General features: G+C 39.3%; 1 protein-coding gene across 1 annotated transcript in view; it reads right to left on the bottom strand.

The window, feature by feature from the left end:
- UTP20 (UTP20 small subunit processome component) overlaps window positions 1-18,849 on the bottom strand; it is a 109,336-nt gene that overhangs the window by 65,968 nt on the left and 24,519 nt on the right. The window contains 10 exon segments of the mRNA XM_017887242.1: window positions 2,450-2,575; window positions 3,143-3,228; window positions 4,723-4,813; window positions 6,683-6,868; window positions 11,663-11,903; window positions 12,132-12,211; window positions 14,073-14,149; window positions 15,561-15,719; window positions 16,813-16,875; window positions 17,496-17,646. Of these exon segments, the coding sequence (XP_017742731.1) occupies window positions 2,450-2,575; window positions 3,143-3,228; window positions 4,723-4,813; window positions 6,683-6,868; window positions 11,663-11,903; window positions 12,132-12,211; window positions 14,073-14,149; window positions 15,561-15,719; window positions 16,813-16,875; window positions 17,496-17,646 (1,260 nt within the window).

Here is an 18,849-nt window from a genome sequence, read left to right as displayed (position 1 = left end):
GGCAGGTGGACAGCCTGAGCTCAGAAGTTTGAGACCAGCTGGGGCAACATGGTGAAACAAAATTAGCTGGGCATTGTGGCATGTGCCTGTAGTCCCAGCTACTTGGGGAGCTAAGGCAGGAGGATCGCTGGAGCCCAGGAGATGGAGGCTGCAGTGAGCTGTGTTTGCACCACTGCATTCCAGCCTGGGTGACAAAGAGAGACCCCGTCTCTGAAATAAATAAATATGGCTCTCAAATCAGCAGAGAAAGGTTGGACTTTTTTTAAAAATTATTTATTTATTTATTTATTTATTTATTTATTTATTTATTTATTTTGAGAAGAGTCTTCGGCTCTGTCACCCAGGCGGAGTGCAAGTGGCGCAAGCCTCGGCTCACGCAACCTCTGCCTCCCAGGTTCAAGTGATTCTCCTGCCTCAGCCTCCCAAATAGCTGGGATTACAGGCACGTGCCACCACGCCCAGATAATTTTGGTATTTTTAGTAAAGATGGGGTTTCACCATGTTGGTGTTATTTCATTTCATACATCAAAATAAATTCCAGATGAATAAAATAATCAAATTAAAACAGAATGAGAAGAAAACAGAGAGGAGTATCATTTACCTGCTTTTAGAAAATACAATTGTCAGACATTAAAAAAAAAAATTTCATGAGAAAATAAACACAAATGACCCATAATCTTTTAAAACAATTCATCTTCACTAGTAAATCTAAAATATGTGAAGTCATACAACATGATATCCTTTATCACCAACAAATTAGCAAGAATTAAAACCATCAAAAAATAATAACAAACAACACCCTAGTGTTGGAATGGTGTAAAAACAGGAATTCTACTGCTGGTAGGAATATAAAGTGGTTCAAACTTGTGGTTGAAAAGAAGTAGTTCTGAATAACAATCTGGTAATATACACCAAAAAGTTTAAAAATCTTCATCAATTTTCCTATCAAGAATCTATTCTAATCCATCAATCGAATAAGATTTATAGGTATTCAATGTAAGATTTTCTATTTTGCAAAAAAACAAAATAAACAACAACAAAAACTACAGACAGGCAAAATGCTTGACACAAGTAAATGATGGCTTGTCTATATGATGAAGAATCACATTTTGAAACATTTCATGATCTAAGATAATTCTTGTAAAATATTAAGTGAAAAAAGGTTATAAAACATTTTATAAAATATAAGATGATTTCTGCTATTTTTATTGTTTCTGTAATCCACCAATAACAGTAATTTTGTATATTCACTGACTCAAATATTTTTGTGTCTATTATAGTAAAGTTCTTAAAGCTTGCTATAAATGGAATCTTAATGCTGGCTACAGATGGAACTAAAGAGAGCCATTAGACAACTATTAGCAGAGTCTCCAGAGCACATCTGAACCAGCTCCTATTAAGGAAACAGAAGCCCAATGGATCTAAAAGACTTTCCCTATCTGATAGAACTACACAGTACAGGGCTGGAATAAAAGCAAACCTCTGTTAAATCCCAATCCCATGATCTTTCCAATTCCTATCATTCCAGAGCTGGTGAGATGAAAGATTTAAGCTTCATTTTTCTTTATACCCAGCATATATAAACTTCTTTGTATTATTTATGGATCATCTTTGTGCTCACCATTTATAATTAACAGAATAATAACATCATTAAATATCACATGATATTTGGACAATGGAGTGAATTATTTCTACTGTATCTCAACAGTAAAATTTAGGAAAATATTAAATTCAATTTTAATATTATTATTACAATACTATGGTAAGAACGTTCTTTATATTAGGGGCCAGGTATGGTGGCTCACGCCTGTAATCCCAGTACTTTGGGAGGCAGAGGCGTGTGGATCACCTGAGATCAGGAGTTCGAGACCAGCCTGGCCAACAAGGTGAAACCCTTTTCTACTAAAATACAAAAATTAGCCAGGCATGGTGGCACACACTTGTGATCCCAGCTACTTAGGAGGCTGAGGCACAAGAATAGCTTGAACCTGGGAGGGTGGAGGTTGCAGTGAGCTGAGATCATACCACTGTACTCCAGCCTGGGTGACAGAGTGAGACTCCCTCTAAAAAAAATAAATACATACATAAAGATCTTTCTTTATGTTAGGAACAAAAATTAGTCTCTATAACAATTTGACTTCTCCCAAAAGTACATTTCAAAAAACAAGCAGCTGGAGGTGATGGCTCACACTTGTAATCCTAGCACGCTGGGAGGCCAAGGTGGGAGCATCACTTGAGCCTGAGAGGTCAAGGCTGCAATGAGCTGTGATCATGCCACTGCACTCCAGCCTGGGTGACAGAGCAAGACCCCATCTCCAAAGAAAATGCAATCAAAGGAAAATATAAAATGAAATATTCTATCACAATTGTTGAAAGAACCATAATACTATACTTACAATTGTGTTTGTTATTAACTTTTTAAAAATCAGTGTTTAAACAGCATAAATACCTCATCAGAATAGGAAATAGATCAGCTCGGTGGGCTGTTTTCACTACAGTATTATCTTCTGAAATGCTAAAATGCACTATCTCTTCCTTAAAGCTTCTGTCTTCGAGCAACCTTTGTAAGTTTTCCCTTTAAAAACAGAGAATAGCACACATCACCATTTTATCAACAGTGCTTTTGAATAATGAAAGAGTGAAATATGTACACAGAGTAATAACTAAAATAACGTATATAGTACATATTATGGTTGATATCCATAAAGGAAAATCCTCAAAAAAAACCTCCTAAAGTGACAGATTTTCACATTTCAAAAGGTATAATGGATTAGAGAAGATTAGATTCTGTCCATAACTCAGCTGTTCAAAAAAGCATGATACAAAAAGCTTTCTTCAGTTCTTAGAGTGACTTTGATTCTCTAAGTAACCACCAAGATTTTATGGCATTATATTAATAAGAAGAGGAAAATGACATACTATTTACAACACATTTTAAAATTAACATTCTCTATTTTAGTACCTATGGAGAACAACCCAACAAATATACTACTCGTTTTCATTTCTTGCTTGGAAATATGATGACCTCAGAAAAAAGGGAAATTTCCTAGGCCTTTAAGAAATTATTCTAGAAGAAGCTCTTATGCAGAAATATAAAAATCAGCCAAAGAGATAGCAGTTCTTTCAGCTTCAAGCAACTTACCTGTAAGGGAGGATATGAGGATGTTTATATGTCATTATGCAATCCAAGGTTATTTTTTGCACCATTTGATCTTGGTGTAGCAACAACTAAGAACAATATTTTACAGAATTAATGAGGTCATACATACATATACCATAGGACAGCAATTTACTTGTGGTTATTTGCTAAATGAGATCTGCTAAATTCTAAATTTTTAGACAAGACATAAATCTGATTGCTAACAACAGCTTCACATTTTCCTAGAAATAAAAAAAGATGAACAGAATATGTGCAAATTAAAAAATGGAAACAAAACTCTCTGACACCTGCATCCCACAGTCATACCCTGGGGTCTACCAGTTTTTGGGTGAGGCCAATCCTCTCTCTCTCTTTTTTTTCTTTTCCGAGACTCTTGCCCAGGCTGGAGTGCAGTGATGCAATCTCAACTCACTGCAACCTCCGCCTCCTGGGTTCAAGCAATTCTCTTGCCTCAGCCTCTTGAGAAGCTGGAACCACAGGCGCCCATCACCACACCTGGCTAATTTTTTGTGTTTTTGGTACAGACGCGGTTTCACCATGTTGCCCAGGCTGGTCTCAAACTCCTGGGCTCAGGTGATCTGCCCGCCTTGGCCTCCCAAGTGCTGTGATTACAGACATGAGCATCTGTGTCCAGGCTGGTGAGGCCAATTCTCTATGTGAATCTGGATTTAAGCCAACTGGGCTGGTCATGTACTAAGGAAAATCTCTTATCCTATGAAGGTAATGACAGTCAATAAGATGCCAAGAAAAACATCCAAATGAAAAAAGAATCTGTTTCCCCAGATGGCTTAGAATGACATTCAATGCCTACTTCATTTCTGACATTAATTAATTAATTAATTAATTTTTTTTGAGATGAAGTCTCGCTCTGTTGCCCAGGCTGGAGTGCAGTGGTGCAGTCTCAGCTCACTGCAAGCTCCGCCTCCCAGGTTCATGCCATTCTCCTGCCTCAGCCTCCCAAGTCGCTGGGACTACAGGCGCCCGCCAACACGCCCGGCTAATTTTTTGTATGTTTAGTAGAGATGGGGTCTCATCGTGTCAGCCAGGATGGTCTCCATCTCCTGACCTCCCAAAGTGCTGCGATTACAGGCATGAGCCACAGCGCCCGGCCCAACATTAATTTTTTTCTGCAAGCTTATCTGAACTTCAGGGCCACATAATTATGACTGCAATAGACTATAATAGATCCCGAAATCCCAGTCCTTTATGAAGTCTCACTAAACTAGAAGGGAAAAGTAGTCACTTGTTTTTTTGTATAAACCCTACTCCCTTCTAAGAGCTAATTTCCATGATATAATTCATGGTTTGCTATTCTCACTGTTAACACAGCCAGTCAATGTTTAGTCAGCCAAAATGCTTTCAAAATCAGCTAAGTTAGTGCTAAAATTGTTTCTCAAGATAACTGAAAATATGTCTATTAATTTAAAAAAAAAGCCTTTAATACTTAAAATGTAGACATAGGCCCTATTCAGCAATTATTGAAAATCTAAGCTACTCTGACAAAGAAAATAATAGAGAAAAGTTCACAAAGAATTATAGTGCCAGGAGTTTATTTTACTGACCTGAAGATATAACTCATATAATTTGGATTCCAGATATAAGGCCCGTGGATTTGAAAATTTAGAGAAAACTTGCAAATGAGCAATTAATTGCCTAAACAAAAACAAAACAGTGTTACAGATTTAAAGAATTGACATCATTTTCTTAAACTGACAGTATCTACAATTTTATTCTGACTAGAACTTCAAACACCCTGCCTATAGTTTCACTGTTAAACAAACAAGACTTAGTTATTTACATTTAGGAAATTATTCTCCAGAAATCTCATATTTTGGGCAGTCCTGTCCCTAAAATTCAGGTTCTCCACATCAAAAAAATCATTCAGTGTGTGCTCAGAATGGTTTAAATTGAACAAAAATTAGAAAGCAACCAAAATAGTAAAATATTCCAAAATTGAACTCAGACAATTTTTGGAATTATTCCTCGTCTAGGTTCTACGCGGCAGACAAAAAGTAGTAGAATATATTCTCCCTCACTTTCACATAATGTAAATACAGATGTCAGGTAACAGAAGTCCAGGTTTAGGCAACCAATGGCTCTTGCTCACCAAGAAGGAAGAAGAAATATATCTGAGTATTTTCAGACTGTGGTAGACCATGGGTAACTGAAATCATGGGAAGTGAAACCACGGAAAAGGGGGAGTATTGTATAGTGACATGAAGGCTGGCAGTAATCTTTCCTGCCCCTGTGCTTCACACACTATTTCTGTTAGTGGACAAGACCTTGTTTGTTCTAGCTGTCTGGCAAACTTTCATCTTTCAGCATCAGAGGGCCTTCCCTGGGTCTTTCTTTTTTTCAAGATGGAGTCTCAATCTGTGGCCCAGGCTGGAGTGCAGTGGCACAACCTCAGCTCACGGCAATCTCTGCCTCCTGGGTTCAAATGATTCTCCTGCCTCAGCCTCCCGAGTAGCTGGGATTACAGGCATGCACCACCACGCCTGGCTAATTTTTATATTTTTAGTAGAGAAAGGGTTTTACCATGTTGGCCAGGCTGGTCTCAAACTCCTAACCTCAAGTGATCTACCCACCTTGGCCTCCCAAAGTACTGGGATTACAGGCATGGGCCACCACGCCTGGAATTCCTTACTGTGCTCCAATACCTTCTTTAAAAATATTTCTCCTATAAAAATATTTCACCCAGGCAGGATTGACTATTACTCCTGCATTGCAGTGGCTCTGTACAATTCATCCCTGCACGCCAGCACTTAGCAAAGGGTACTCAATACAGTTGTTGAATGGATGAACTAATAAATGGCTCAAGGGAAATACGCAACAAATGGGCATATCAGATTGAGATCTAAAGTGTTAAAATAACATTTGCACCAATCCAGGAGACATGAGACAGTCAATTCAATCATCAAGTAAGCTGAAGTACCTTCTAGAAGCTTGATCAGTTCTTCTTTTAGGTTTCTAACAATTTAGGTAAAAGAACACTAAGAGAATAAGAAAGAGAGTGTAACAACAGCATGAGAAAAAAGTAACCAGTAGGAGACAAGTTAAAAGGCAGAGAAAAGTGCTAACAGGATGGTGGGGAAGGTAGGTGGAAGGAAAAAAAAAAGTGCTAACATGATTATTTATAAGAAAAAGGATGTTCCATTACATGTTCCCCTAGGATGCAAACACAATACCCTCATGCTGGGAAAGTGAACGACAAAGGTCAAAAGAACATCCAAACACTCCAGGTCCCAAAGTTCTCATCTATAAAAAGGAGCTACAACTAGACGACTCTCAAAAGTCCCCCAAACTAACATTATGTGGTTAACCAAGAAAAAACTAATAATAAGTAACCAACCAAAAAACTTGGAAGACTGACAGTTTTAGTCCGTTAAAGAAAATCCCAGGAAGATGTAGTGCTTATGTAAACAATTATCTGAGTAGTTGATTTTGTATAAAGCCATAGAGACCTCTTCCTGTTCCTCCTAGAACTGTGGATCTGTGATCTTTCAGCAATGGTGAACTTACTTTGCTGCGGCTCTTCTTGTCTTCTTCTTCTGTGAGGATTCATCCTGGGGCACTGCCTCTTCCTCCAACTCTTCATCATCTCCTGCGGCAGGTTCCTCTTCGATTTCCTCTGCCACCATCCCTTTGCCTTTTCTCCGCAGATCCTGGGTTGGAGCAACTTGCAGATCTGCTGGGTAATACTCATTGCTACCGTGGAAAGAAAGTCACAGGAGACTGATAAAGAATGCACACCAATCTGAAAGGTCCTGATTCTGCTCATGAGAGATGTCCACAGCTCACAGATTCACACACTGAAGAGACATCAGTGGCACCTTAGTCAAGCTTCCATAATATTACTCTTTTTTTAATTTGGCCCTTCTTTAGTATGCTATTTGACAAGCCAATCACTAACTGTAGAAGATAGCCCATTCCACTGTTATATTATTGAAAATATTTGACATGTCTATTTTGGACTAAGTGGAAATCAGCCTCCCTGTCTCTGGAACCATCACTGGGGGATGAGGGGTTAGGGATGTATGATATTAAATGATTAAAGTATAGCATTAGGACTGTGCTGGTCACTTTCCATCAGATACATTCTACTTTGCCAAAGTTCTCTTGAAAGTACCACAAAATTTAGTCCTCCAGGTATGGATTGATAAGACAGATGGAACTACCATCTCCAGAAATTTTTTGAGCAGCCACAACATGACAAAGATTGAAACTGAATGTCCATGTAATGAAAATCAATGGGTCTTTATGTTTTATCTCTTCTTGGCTTGTGCAGCTAAGCTTAATACAGTATTCACTTAGTTCTTATTAAATTTCATCCTTTATTTTTAGTCCAATGTTGCAATTAATTAATATTATCTTGAAGTCTGTCATTTAATGCATTAGTTTGTGTCACTTTCATCCACTCATCCAAACAATTAACCTTTTGTTGTCTACTGAATGCAGGGCACTGGGCTAAAGAAGCTAGGAAACTGATTGGATGGCCTTTCAAGTCCTCACTCAAAAACACACTGATAAAGTAGGATAGCACCCTACCAACCCTCCTAAAAGAAACTCTAGCTTAGCCCAAGTTAACCTCCAGACCAATAACATTAAACCACAATCTGAGGGCTGGGACACTATGGTACTGGGTATTTTCATCTAGCAGTAGATTCTAGCACTTAATAAATCAAAAACTGGATGAATGAAACAAGTAAAGTTTCTGCAAGTTACAAACTACACCATCATCCACTTAATAACATACCTATTATACTTGCAACATTCAATCAACCACATATTACATTCTGTAACCTTTATCTCCATGAACAGCATGTTCACTCTTTCATCTATTAAATAAAACAATTCACATAAAGCATCTATAAGAGTGCCCAGCACACAGTAAGTACTCACTAAATATAACCTTTTATTAGCATGCTGTTGCCATTGTTAGTCATTTGTTCTTGTTTCTGGTTTGGTTCATCTCAGAGAATGTTTACAAGGGATTCACAAATTAGTTGAAACATATTTAGAAATATAAATTGCTAGCCAAAAAATAAAAAGCCTATAATATACTTCAAAGTCATAATTCAAGGTGACATTTGGGTTTTTCATTAGTTCAGATCATCTATAAATGTATTATTTACAGGTAATCCATGCCAACCAGTATTAATTTAAACATTTCTTAGAACTGTATATCTTTAGTCTCTAAATCTTTCTAAACTCAGAGACCCACTCCCTGTTACAGGCTCCTGTTTCTACCTCTACCCCACAGCATCTCGTACCATTAGAGTAAGATCTTATCCTTAAGTTATGGGGTAAACTAATTCTTTAGGGAAAAACTTGGAAAATTAACATGGTATGAAGTTTATATGCTACTAATACCACAAATGCCAGCTGGCATATGTATAGCCCTTGTAATTAAAAAAACTGATAAACGTTATTTTATATAACCCTCAAAACAAAGCAAAAAAAGCTAAACATCATTCTTATTCTATAAATTTATGCCCAAAGAATTATTTGAAAAAGAGAAAATCATTGCTCTTCTGCCACTATATCTACTGACCTGCTACATCTTTGCTTGTGCCTTGCCAGAATGAATTATTCATGCAAACCTTTGAATTTATGCACTGTATCCATCTCCTCTTACCTATTTGAAGACATGATTCTAGCCTTTTATATTTGTTTTAGACAGAATCTCACTCTGTCACCCAAGCTGGAGTGCCGTGGCCTGGGTTCAAGCGATTCTTCTGCCTCAGCCTCCCAAGTAGCTGGGACTACAGGTGCAGGCCACCAGGCCTGGCTAATTTTTGGATTTTTGGTAGACACAGGGGTTCATCATATTGGCCAGGCTGGTCTTGAACTCCTGACCTTGTGATCTCCCCACCTCGAGCTCCCAAAGTGCTGGGATTACAGGTGTGAGCCACCGCACCTGGCTGGTTCTAGCCCTTTTATCCTTTCTTGCATTACCAATTTTCCCTTTCCATCTGGATCATTTGCACTGGTATCACATACATACACACTGTTAACTCTTTTTCCGGGAGCAGAGACAAAGTCTCATTCTGTCTCTGTTGCCCAGGCTGGAGTTGCCATGGCACGATCTCAGCTCACTGCAACCTCTGCCTCCAGGTTCAAGTGATTCTCCTGCCTCAGCCTCCCAAGTAGCTGGGACTTAAGGCACACACCACCATGCCCAGCTAATTTTTGTATTTTTAGTAGAGACGGGATTTCACCAGGCTGGTCTTGAACTCCTGATCTCATGTGGTCTGCCCACCTAGGCCTCTCAAAGTGCTGCGATTACAAGTGTGAGTCACTGTGCCCAGCCAACACTGTCTTAACCTCAACAACAACAGCTCCCTCTCTGCCCCCACGTTTCCCTCCACCTACATCCCTATGTCTGCTTCTTTTCACTACAAAACTTGCTGTTTTCATTTTCTTTTCCTCTTTCTTGAGTTTGTTTTTTTTTTTTTTGAGATGGAGTCTCGCTCTGTCGCCCAGGCTGGAGTGCAGTGGCGTGATCTCAGCTCACTGCAAACTCTCCCTCCCGGGTTCACGTCATTCTCCTGCCTCAGCCTCCCGAGTAGCTGGGACTACAGGCACCTGCCACCACGCCCGGCTAATTTTTTGTATTTTAGTAGAGACGGGGTTTCACCGTGTTAGCCAGGATGGTCTCAATCTCCTGACCTCATGATCCACCTGCCTAGGCCTCCCAAAGTGCTGAGATTACAGGCATGATGAGCCACTGTGCCTGGCCGAGCTTATTTTAATCAGGTTGTCATCCCTATCAGATTAATCAAAACAACTCATTAAGGTCACCTTCATGTGGGTCATTCTAAAGTCACTCCAAAGCCAATGGTCACTTTATTCCTCAACTGATTGATTTCTCAGACACATGTGAGTCAACTGATTATGGCCGCCTTTAGTCTCTTCACTTGGTTTCCAGGATACCAAGTGGTCTTTCTTCTTCTATCACTCTTTCCTGGCTTCCTTTGCTGGTTCCTTATCTCCCAACTTCGAAATATTGGTATCAGTCCCCGAAAGTCTTTTCTCTCTACAGTTATGCTCTAGATGACTTTATTCCCCTATCTGATCTTTAATACCATCCATATATTGATAATTTCCAATTTGTTATCTCCAGATCAAACCTTTCCCTTGAGGTTTGAAGTTCTAAATTAAATGCCTTTCCACATGACAACTCTACTTGGTTATTTATTCAGTGTCCCAAACTTAAAACATCTAAAAATGAACTTTTAATTCTCCCTGACAAACTTGCAACTCCTGCATTCCTCCCATCTCAGTAAATTGGAACTTTCTTCTGGTTGCTCAGGCCAAAGTCTTAGGGAACATCCTTGATTCTATCCCTCCCCCTTTCCTTCCCTCCCTCCTTCCTGTCCCACTCCCCACCACACACACCCATCCCACATCTGCGGCAAATCTCACAGGCTGATCTAGTTGCAACCTTTCATAAATGTATCTTATCGAATTGAAATCATTCAAAAAATACCCATCTTCACTGCTATAACTTTGGTTAAGTCGCCATCACTTCTTGCCTGGACTTGCAATCTCCTCATGACTGGTCTCTCTACTCTCACCAATGTCATTCTACAGTCTATTCTCAACACAGCAGCCATAAAAATCCTTAAGAAAACCTAGGTCAGGTCAGCTTTCTCCTTAAACCTCCAAATGGCTTCTCATGTCACCGAAAGTAAGAGTCAAAGTCCTTCCTTTCACTTAAAGGCCTACACACTTTCGTGTCCTGCTGACTTTCTGCCCTTATCTCCAACCATGTCCTCCCTGGAGCACTCTGCTAGAACCACTCAGATCTTCCTGTTCTCTGAACAAGCCAGGCATGTTGTGGTTTATGGCCTGCTTGACCTAACCCTACAGCATTTTCCCAGGAAACTACTATAGTGAAACATGCTTTTTATGTATTACTTAGTAATGTTCTGCACACCACACCCCTCATCTTTAATTTTAATACAATCAGACTCTCACATAGCATATCCAGGCAAAACAAAAGAATGCTCCAGAAAACTCTTGTTATTCCTCAGCATCACAGGCAGAAACACCAAGAGGCCCCAAGCAGTGTTGGTGCTGGGTCACTGGAAAATACCCTCAAGCCCCAGGCAGGCAATAAAGTAATGAATAACAGGGCAAGAAACAATAAGGCCTTTCTACATGAATCAAATTCAATGTGGCCCTTCTTATACTGTAACCTGGAAGTTTTTATTAATACCATTGGTGTGCTCGTTAAATTGTGATTCAGATCAAAATTAAACGGTGAACTAAATTGGTTTAGTCATTATCTGATAGAGCCAGTGATTTATAGCTGCGCCAATGATTTGAAAATGTGACAGATGTATAAAGAACTCAGCCTAATAGATGATTGGAAGCAGAAAGAAAAAAGACAAAAAACAAAAAAACAAGAACTCAGCCCATTTTGGGAGGTTAATACTTCTCACGTTCTCTTCTTCATGCCCCACCAGGGACATATTCTTAGAAGAGGAAACTTACTTGATAAATCTCAAGAAAAGCGGGGAAAGCTCCCTGGACCGTGGCTCTACTCTTTCTGGGAATTTTGTCAGAGCTCTCCAGAGCAGGAATCTGAAGTTGGTGTGGTCAAGTCTTTCCCGACAGTCAGTTTTCAATGCTAACTGCTCATGGTAAAGAGCTCCAACATCTCCTTCCTGGGTCTGCTCCCAACTTTCATCTCCAACGGACTTCTCATCTGTCATATCATTCTGTAGTTCTTTCTCTGCAAGAAAGTTGTCAAAACCACCAGACAAATATCAACATTTATCTTAAGTATTTCCACAAGAGAGGGTATTTCTTTCTCTATAATGTAAGGAAACAATGTCACTCCCAAAAGTTATCAAGATAATATATGCTTCATCTCTGTTTTCCAATTTCGTGAGTAATTAGGCAGTAAAAACAAAACAGTTAACCATTTTTCTTTGCAGCCTCCTCACAACCCCTTACATACCAGCATGTGTAGCTGCTTTTTCTAGATGCTCATAGTAGACTTTCCAAAATTGCTTATTTTCCATTTCGTGTGCATGAGAACTATGGAAAAAAAAAAAATCACAAAACTAAAAGTGTGGAACGGTCATTTTAAGATTGCTCACGGAAAAAAAAAAATAAGAGTGAAAGGATATAACTAAAATGTTAATTAGGTTATCCCTCAGTGTGGAGTCATAAACACCTTTTGTACTTTTCTACATATTTCAAAATGCCTGCACTGAGCATAAACTATTTTTATAGTCATAAAGCACTAAAGAGTATTTTTTAAAATGTAAGTAGATCCTTAAGAGAAAATAATTTTTAAAGGCACACTAATAAAACTGGGGCATGGGGCATGAATAAGATCCATTAAGAGAAGAAGGAGCCCTCTGGAGAGAAAAGTCAGTTTGTTCAAAACTAACGTAAAAATAGTGAGTTTTCCTTCACCAAATTTAAATACACTTATTAACACAAAGGCAAAATAAACATTTACTAACTACATGAAACATACTTTTCAGAACTTAAAAGGAGACATTAGATGGATCACATAAAGTGCTTATGTAGTTTGATATCCTAGCAACAATACTCTCGAATACTCTGTCACTAATTTTCTAAGAGTATGCATAAACTTTATACATGACATGAACTGTATATGTTGCAGACTGACTCTACTCAGAAAACAAACCAACAAGTATGTTGTTGTTTCTGTCCTTCCAAACAGAGGTACCCAACAGGAAGACAGCCCAGCCACTAGGGAGAATGTCTCATGACATTCAGTAATTGAAGAACCAATGCTGTTGACAGTGTGCTACTGGTAACACATATGTCAAATTCTCTCTTCTGAAAGTATAATAAACAAAATAATGAAGCTGATGTTGGGAGGATCTTGCTTTTGGCACATTGGTTTTGATGGCTTTGAAGGGTAGTAAAAGGTAGACAAAGTGTAGGAAAAGGTAGACAAGGGTAGTAAAGGTAGACAAATTGGTTTCAAATTGTAAAGGGATTGGTCTATAAATGTTAACTCTCTTATTCTGTCAAATAAGAATAACTAATCGTTGGGGGTTTGAAAGGTCTCACATGACATATTTCCAATGTGATAAAAAAGTGAGTGTGTATTATCTGAAGACAAATGTCTGAAGACAGATTTCTACACATGAGCCATAATGTGTATATTCTTTTCTTTTTTTTTTTTGACACAGAGTTTTGCTCGTTGCCCAGGCTGGAGTGCAATGGCGCAATCTTGGTTCACCGCAACCTCCACCTCCCAGGTTCAAGCGATTCTCCTGCCTCAGCCTCCCGAGTCGCTAGCATTACAGGCATGCGCCACCATGCCTGGCTAATTTTGTATTTTTAGTAGAGATGGGGTTTCTCCATGTTGGTCAGGCTGGTCTCGAACTCCCAACCTCAGGTGATCTGCCTGCCTCAGCCTCCCAAAGTGCTGGGATTACAGGCATGAGCCACTGCACTCGGCCTATAGCATGTATTTTCCACGTGACCACTGAAGGCTTTTTGGGGCTAAAGGGATTTTGGATACTAGACAGCAAGGTTTTGAAAAGTCTTTATTTTAAAGTATGGCTCAGTGACTCAATATATAGAAATCAAATTATGCAACTATTATACTTCCTTGCTGTAACAAATTTTAAGAACACAAAAGTATCATAAAAAGCAAAAAGAGAAACTCCTCCAAAGTTATTTCAACACACAAAGAGACACACATACAACATTGGAACTACTGAAGATGTGGCATCAGAGAGAATTCTTCATGTTTATTTTTAATTCACCTTGTCTCACAAAGGATTTAAAGTACTGTAAATACCATATATACTCATTCATTTAAATCATACCTAGGAGGAGTATAATCTGGGCCCCATCATTCTGCAGTAATTAAAGTATAATAGTTTCATCCCATTTAACCCATGTTTACCTTATGAGTTCAATAACAGGATCCCAGAGTGCACTGAAATTAATATATAGCATGCCTAACAAATAACGAAGCGGCACCTGCAATTACAGGAGACTAGTTTAATAGTGGGTAATGAAATACAATACAGAAGTACTAAAATGCAAACATCTCAAGTTGGACAACCTGAGGTTTGGAAAGAAGCCTATGCGATACGAAAAAAAATTGCAGGCACCAATCCAAACTTCATTGTATACTAATTTTCCTCTTCTCCCCAAAATGTCACTCACTATTTAAAATATAAGAATCACTGCAGCAAATATAGTATTCAAATTCACTCCAGGTGTTCATTCATTTAGATGTACAGATTTGACTAATGATTAAATTCCCTTCTAACAAATGTTGCTGTCACCAGATTAAGACAAAACTTCAACAGTAGTCAGTAATGCACACATGCCAAAGAATGCAAGGAAACATGCTGTGAATGACTGAGGCTTTGCAAGTTCAGTCAGAAGGTCCAAAGTTTCCCAGTCACCTTTTGGAATAAGGGTCATTATTACTAGGGAGTAATGTGCTAGGGAGGCACCATTCAGACTGGTGGTTTTATTACTATTTAGGGGTGAGGTGTTTGTATATATTCTAGCAGCAGTCTTTTATCCAAATGAAACAGAAGATCCTAATACATAAAATAGGTAAGAGAAGAACTCTTCTGACTGAAGGGAGAATGCCTCCCTTTGGCCTTACTCCCAAAGGGGTCCGCGATGTATCTTCAAGGGTCACGGAATGAAAACCCTGATATAAAACATAGAAGACTGGGCCGGGTGTGGTGGCTCATGCCTGTAATCCCAGCACTTTGAGAGGCCGAGGAGGGCGGATCATGAGGTCAGGAGATCGAAACCCTCCTGGCTAACGCAGTGAAACCCCGTCTCTACTAAAAATACAAAAAAATTAGCTGGGTGTAGTGGCGGGCACCTCTAGTTCCAGTGACTTGGGAGCTGAGGCAGGAGAATGGCGTGAACCCGGGAGGCGGAGCTTGTAGTGAGCAGAGATCATGCCACTGCACTCCAGCCTGGGCGACAGAGCAAGACTCTGTCTCAAAAAACAAACAAACAAACAAACAAACATAAAGGGCTGATGTTCTGCAGCAGCAAACAAATCTAGGGAAGAGCAGGCTTTAAATCTGACATTGAGTCCTCCTGTTGCCACTACCCACCTACCTACCTACCTACCTGCATTACTCAGGTTCAATGAGCCCCTGCTTACTCATTTCTAACAACGTACTAACATGGCCAGGTACGGTGGCTCAAGCCTGAAACAGGGAATACTAAATTATTCCTACTACTGAAAAAGCTGGCAAAGCTATTTAACTCAAAGCATGTAAGAGAACTGGGGATTTCCCTTATTATTTTTAAATGATTATTATTATTTTGGTGACTACTTGGTATGCTTCCCAAAATAGGATTTCAAGCATGAATTAAAAAAAAAAAAAAAAAAAAAAAACACTATTTTTACCTCCTGTAACGGCCCATCAGGGACAGCAGCCTGTACCACATCATGTCTTAGTTTTCTCAAATGAAGAAGCTTCTCTCTATAGTCATTCACAGTTGCTGGAACAAGTTCTGCCTGGCGTAATACAGCAAAGACAGACTGCCGCTCGGAGAGCCCATCATCCTGAATACCCAGAGAAAACCACGGAGAAGACCAGTCAGTATTTTTATTTTCCAAAATGAACATGAAATGTGACCGAAGGTCCAAAAGCAGAAAAACTGGAATATGTGAATATTTTAATGAAATAAGCAACACTTTTGTTTTGGTAAATGATTCTTTTCTCCCCATAACATTTACTTCTTGGTAGATAATTCAGTGTCTAGTGCATAAATGACAACTAAAAAACAGGAAAATCATGCTCAAGTCACTCAAATTGATTGGCAACATTGTCGAAATAAAAATATATACATGCTTTCGCTCCACAAATTTACTCCTAGTCATCTGCATTATGGAACTATTTCCCTACATAAACATATCTGTATAAGGATGTTCGCTGCAGTATTGTTTGAAACCCTAAAAAAATGCAAAACCCACCCAACCATCCATCAAGAAGCAAATGGCTAAATAAAACATTCTCAACTGGGAGTAGTATTCAAACTTCAAAAGGAATGAGATAGATACTGGCTGGGTACAGTGGCTCACACCTGTAATCCCAGCACTTTGGGAGGATGAGGTGGGCAGATCACTTGAGGTCTGGAGTTTGAGACCAGCCTTGCCAACACGGCAAAACTCCATCTCTACTAACAATACAAAAATTAGCCAGGCGTGGTGGCAGGCGCCTATAATCCCAGCTACTTGGAAGGCTGAGCCAGGAGGATCGCTTGAGCCAGGGAGGCGGAGATTGCAGTGAGCCAAAATCACGCCACTGCATTCCAGCCTAGGTGACAGAGTGAGATCCCGTAAAAAGAAAAGAAATGAGGTATGAGGCAGATATAGAGGTAATCATATGGAAAAACCCCGTGATATCATTTGTTTAAATTATGTGTGTGTGTGTATTCAAAAAGTCTGAAAGAATATTCACCAATTAACGGTGGATTTCCAGTGGTGACTTTATGGGTAGACAGGAGTAAGAGTTACCAAAAAAAAAAAAAAACAAAACAATTTTATGATAGATATATAGTGTATTAATTTTCTGCAAAGGTATCATTTTGGAAACTAGAATAATATGTAAAACTATATTTTTTTTAAAACCTATCCACTCAAACAGTTAAAATACCTCCATTAATTCCGGAAGCTGGACATCAAAATGATTTAGGATCCTTATTGTCAAAAGCCGAATCTGGAGAAAGTAAAAGGCATCTTTCAAATTCCAAATTTTAACCATAAAAAGAAACTGATTCACAGTCAGCAAGATTTAAGTTTTATACTATTATAAAAAAATAACATTTGACCAGAGTAATACGTGCCTATTCTAGCCCTTATTTCATATTCAACACCAACCAACACCTAGTTAAAATAGTACATGGAACAATTAGTAGTTTCTTTGAACTATGACACTATAACCGTGTCTGTAAATAAGTACAAAGAAGTTGATTAAGCTGACAATTCAATTAAAGTTAGTGATTTTTATTCCTAAGTAACGTACAATATTCAGGTATTTCTGCATACCTAAATGAGCAGGAGAACCACCTAGAAGACTTAAAAAAAAAAAAAACTATGTTGATTTTTCAGTTCTACCCTAGCCCTACTGAATTGGAATCTTTGAGGGTAGGGAACCAGAATTTGTATTTTTGTTAATCTCTCTAACTAATCCTACTGCAATCAGTTTGCAGGCCAACATTTAAGAATCATTGCTTTAAAAAGAAATCACCCCACGGCAACACTTACTAACTAAGATGCTCTAAAAATCACTGCAGTCCATAGAGAGACTGTGGACACACTACCACAAAACACCATTACCTTGGATACACCAGTTGAAATGTTTGCTTGTAACTTGGGAAATAATTCCATTAAAGCCTCCTGGGAAAGTGGCCCTTTGCAGCCACACAAGGATAATCTCTGATAATAGAGATCAGCCAACAGCAACACAGATGGCTCCAGAGGAAAGGTTCTGCAACGAGATGTTCATTAGACCCAAACTGCACCACATGACCCAGAGTATCTAGACTATAGTATAAGCCACAGAAAATGATCACTGATGAAGAAAATGTAAAAGGTAACAGGCAAAAGTCTCATGTGGACATTTGGCTCACTTCATAGATAAAGAATCTGAGGCCTAGCAATAATGAGTGATAATGAGTGACGTATGCAAAGACACACAGCTGGTTGCAGGCAGAGGAGGGAGTAGAATATGCTAGACTCCAATGTTGCCTCTTCAATCCACATAGTTGTAAATGACAGCCATATGATATATATATATATAGTCTTTGTTAAAAAATACATATATGTAATATTTATTAAGTGTTTGTCATGTGCCAGGCACCAAGCTAATCAGGAAAGTAGTAGAGATGAGTGGTCTGACACATGAGCTCTGGGGTAGGGCAGCCCAGGGTTGAATCTAGCCCCATCAGTCATGAGCGGTGCAACCTCAGGCAAGTAGCTTAACCTCTTAGTACCATCCTTATGCAACAAATATTTACTGAATACCTACTATGTACTGTGACTTTTCTAGATACTGTAGATAGAGCAGTTAACAAGACAAAGTTCCTTTTCTTGAAACTTATATTCTAGTAGGTGAAAGCAGCCAATAAATAAGTACTATGACAGTGATGAGTGACGCAGAGAAAAGTAAACCAGGGGAAAAAGGCTTGACAAAGATTGGCATGCAGGGAGTTGTGGGGAGACGGTGTGGGGCTGAAGAGAAGCGCCATTTGATACAGGGGTGCTCGTAAAAGGAGGAGACCGAAGGAAGTGACAAAGTGAGCTAAAAGGGTATCTGAAGGAAAAGCATTGGAGGCAGAGGGAACTGCAATGCCAACTGTGAGGTGTGCTTATCTGCAGGAACATCAAGGAGACCATCTCAGCTGGAACTGAGCTAACGAAGAGTGCCTGAAGATGTCAGAATAGCCAGGGGTTAGCTCATACAGAGCCCCGAGGAACATGATGAAGACGCTGGATTTTATACGGAGTGAGATGGGATACCTCTCGAGCAAGGTTTCTCTACGGTAGCACTACCAACATTCTGGGCCAGAGAACTCTTTGTGGTGGAGGGCGGTGCTGCCCACTGCAGGTGGCTCAGCAGCATCCCTGGCCTCCACCCACTAGATGCCAGTAACAGTGCTCCTTCCCCCCACTGTGACAGTCAGAAAGTCTC

Source organism: Rhinopithecus bieti, unplaced genomic scaffold (genome assembly GCF_001698545.2).
Source record: "Rhinopithecus bieti isolate Rb0 unplaced genomic scaffold, ASM169854v2 scaffold_15133, whole genome shotgun sequence".
Lineage (NCBI taxonomy): Eukaryota > Metazoa > Chordata > Mammalia > Primates > Cercopithecidae > Rhinopithecus > Rhinopithecus bieti.
The sequence above is the reverse complement of the archived record's forward strand: the minus strand, read 5'-3'. Positions and strand labels throughout refer to the sequence as shown.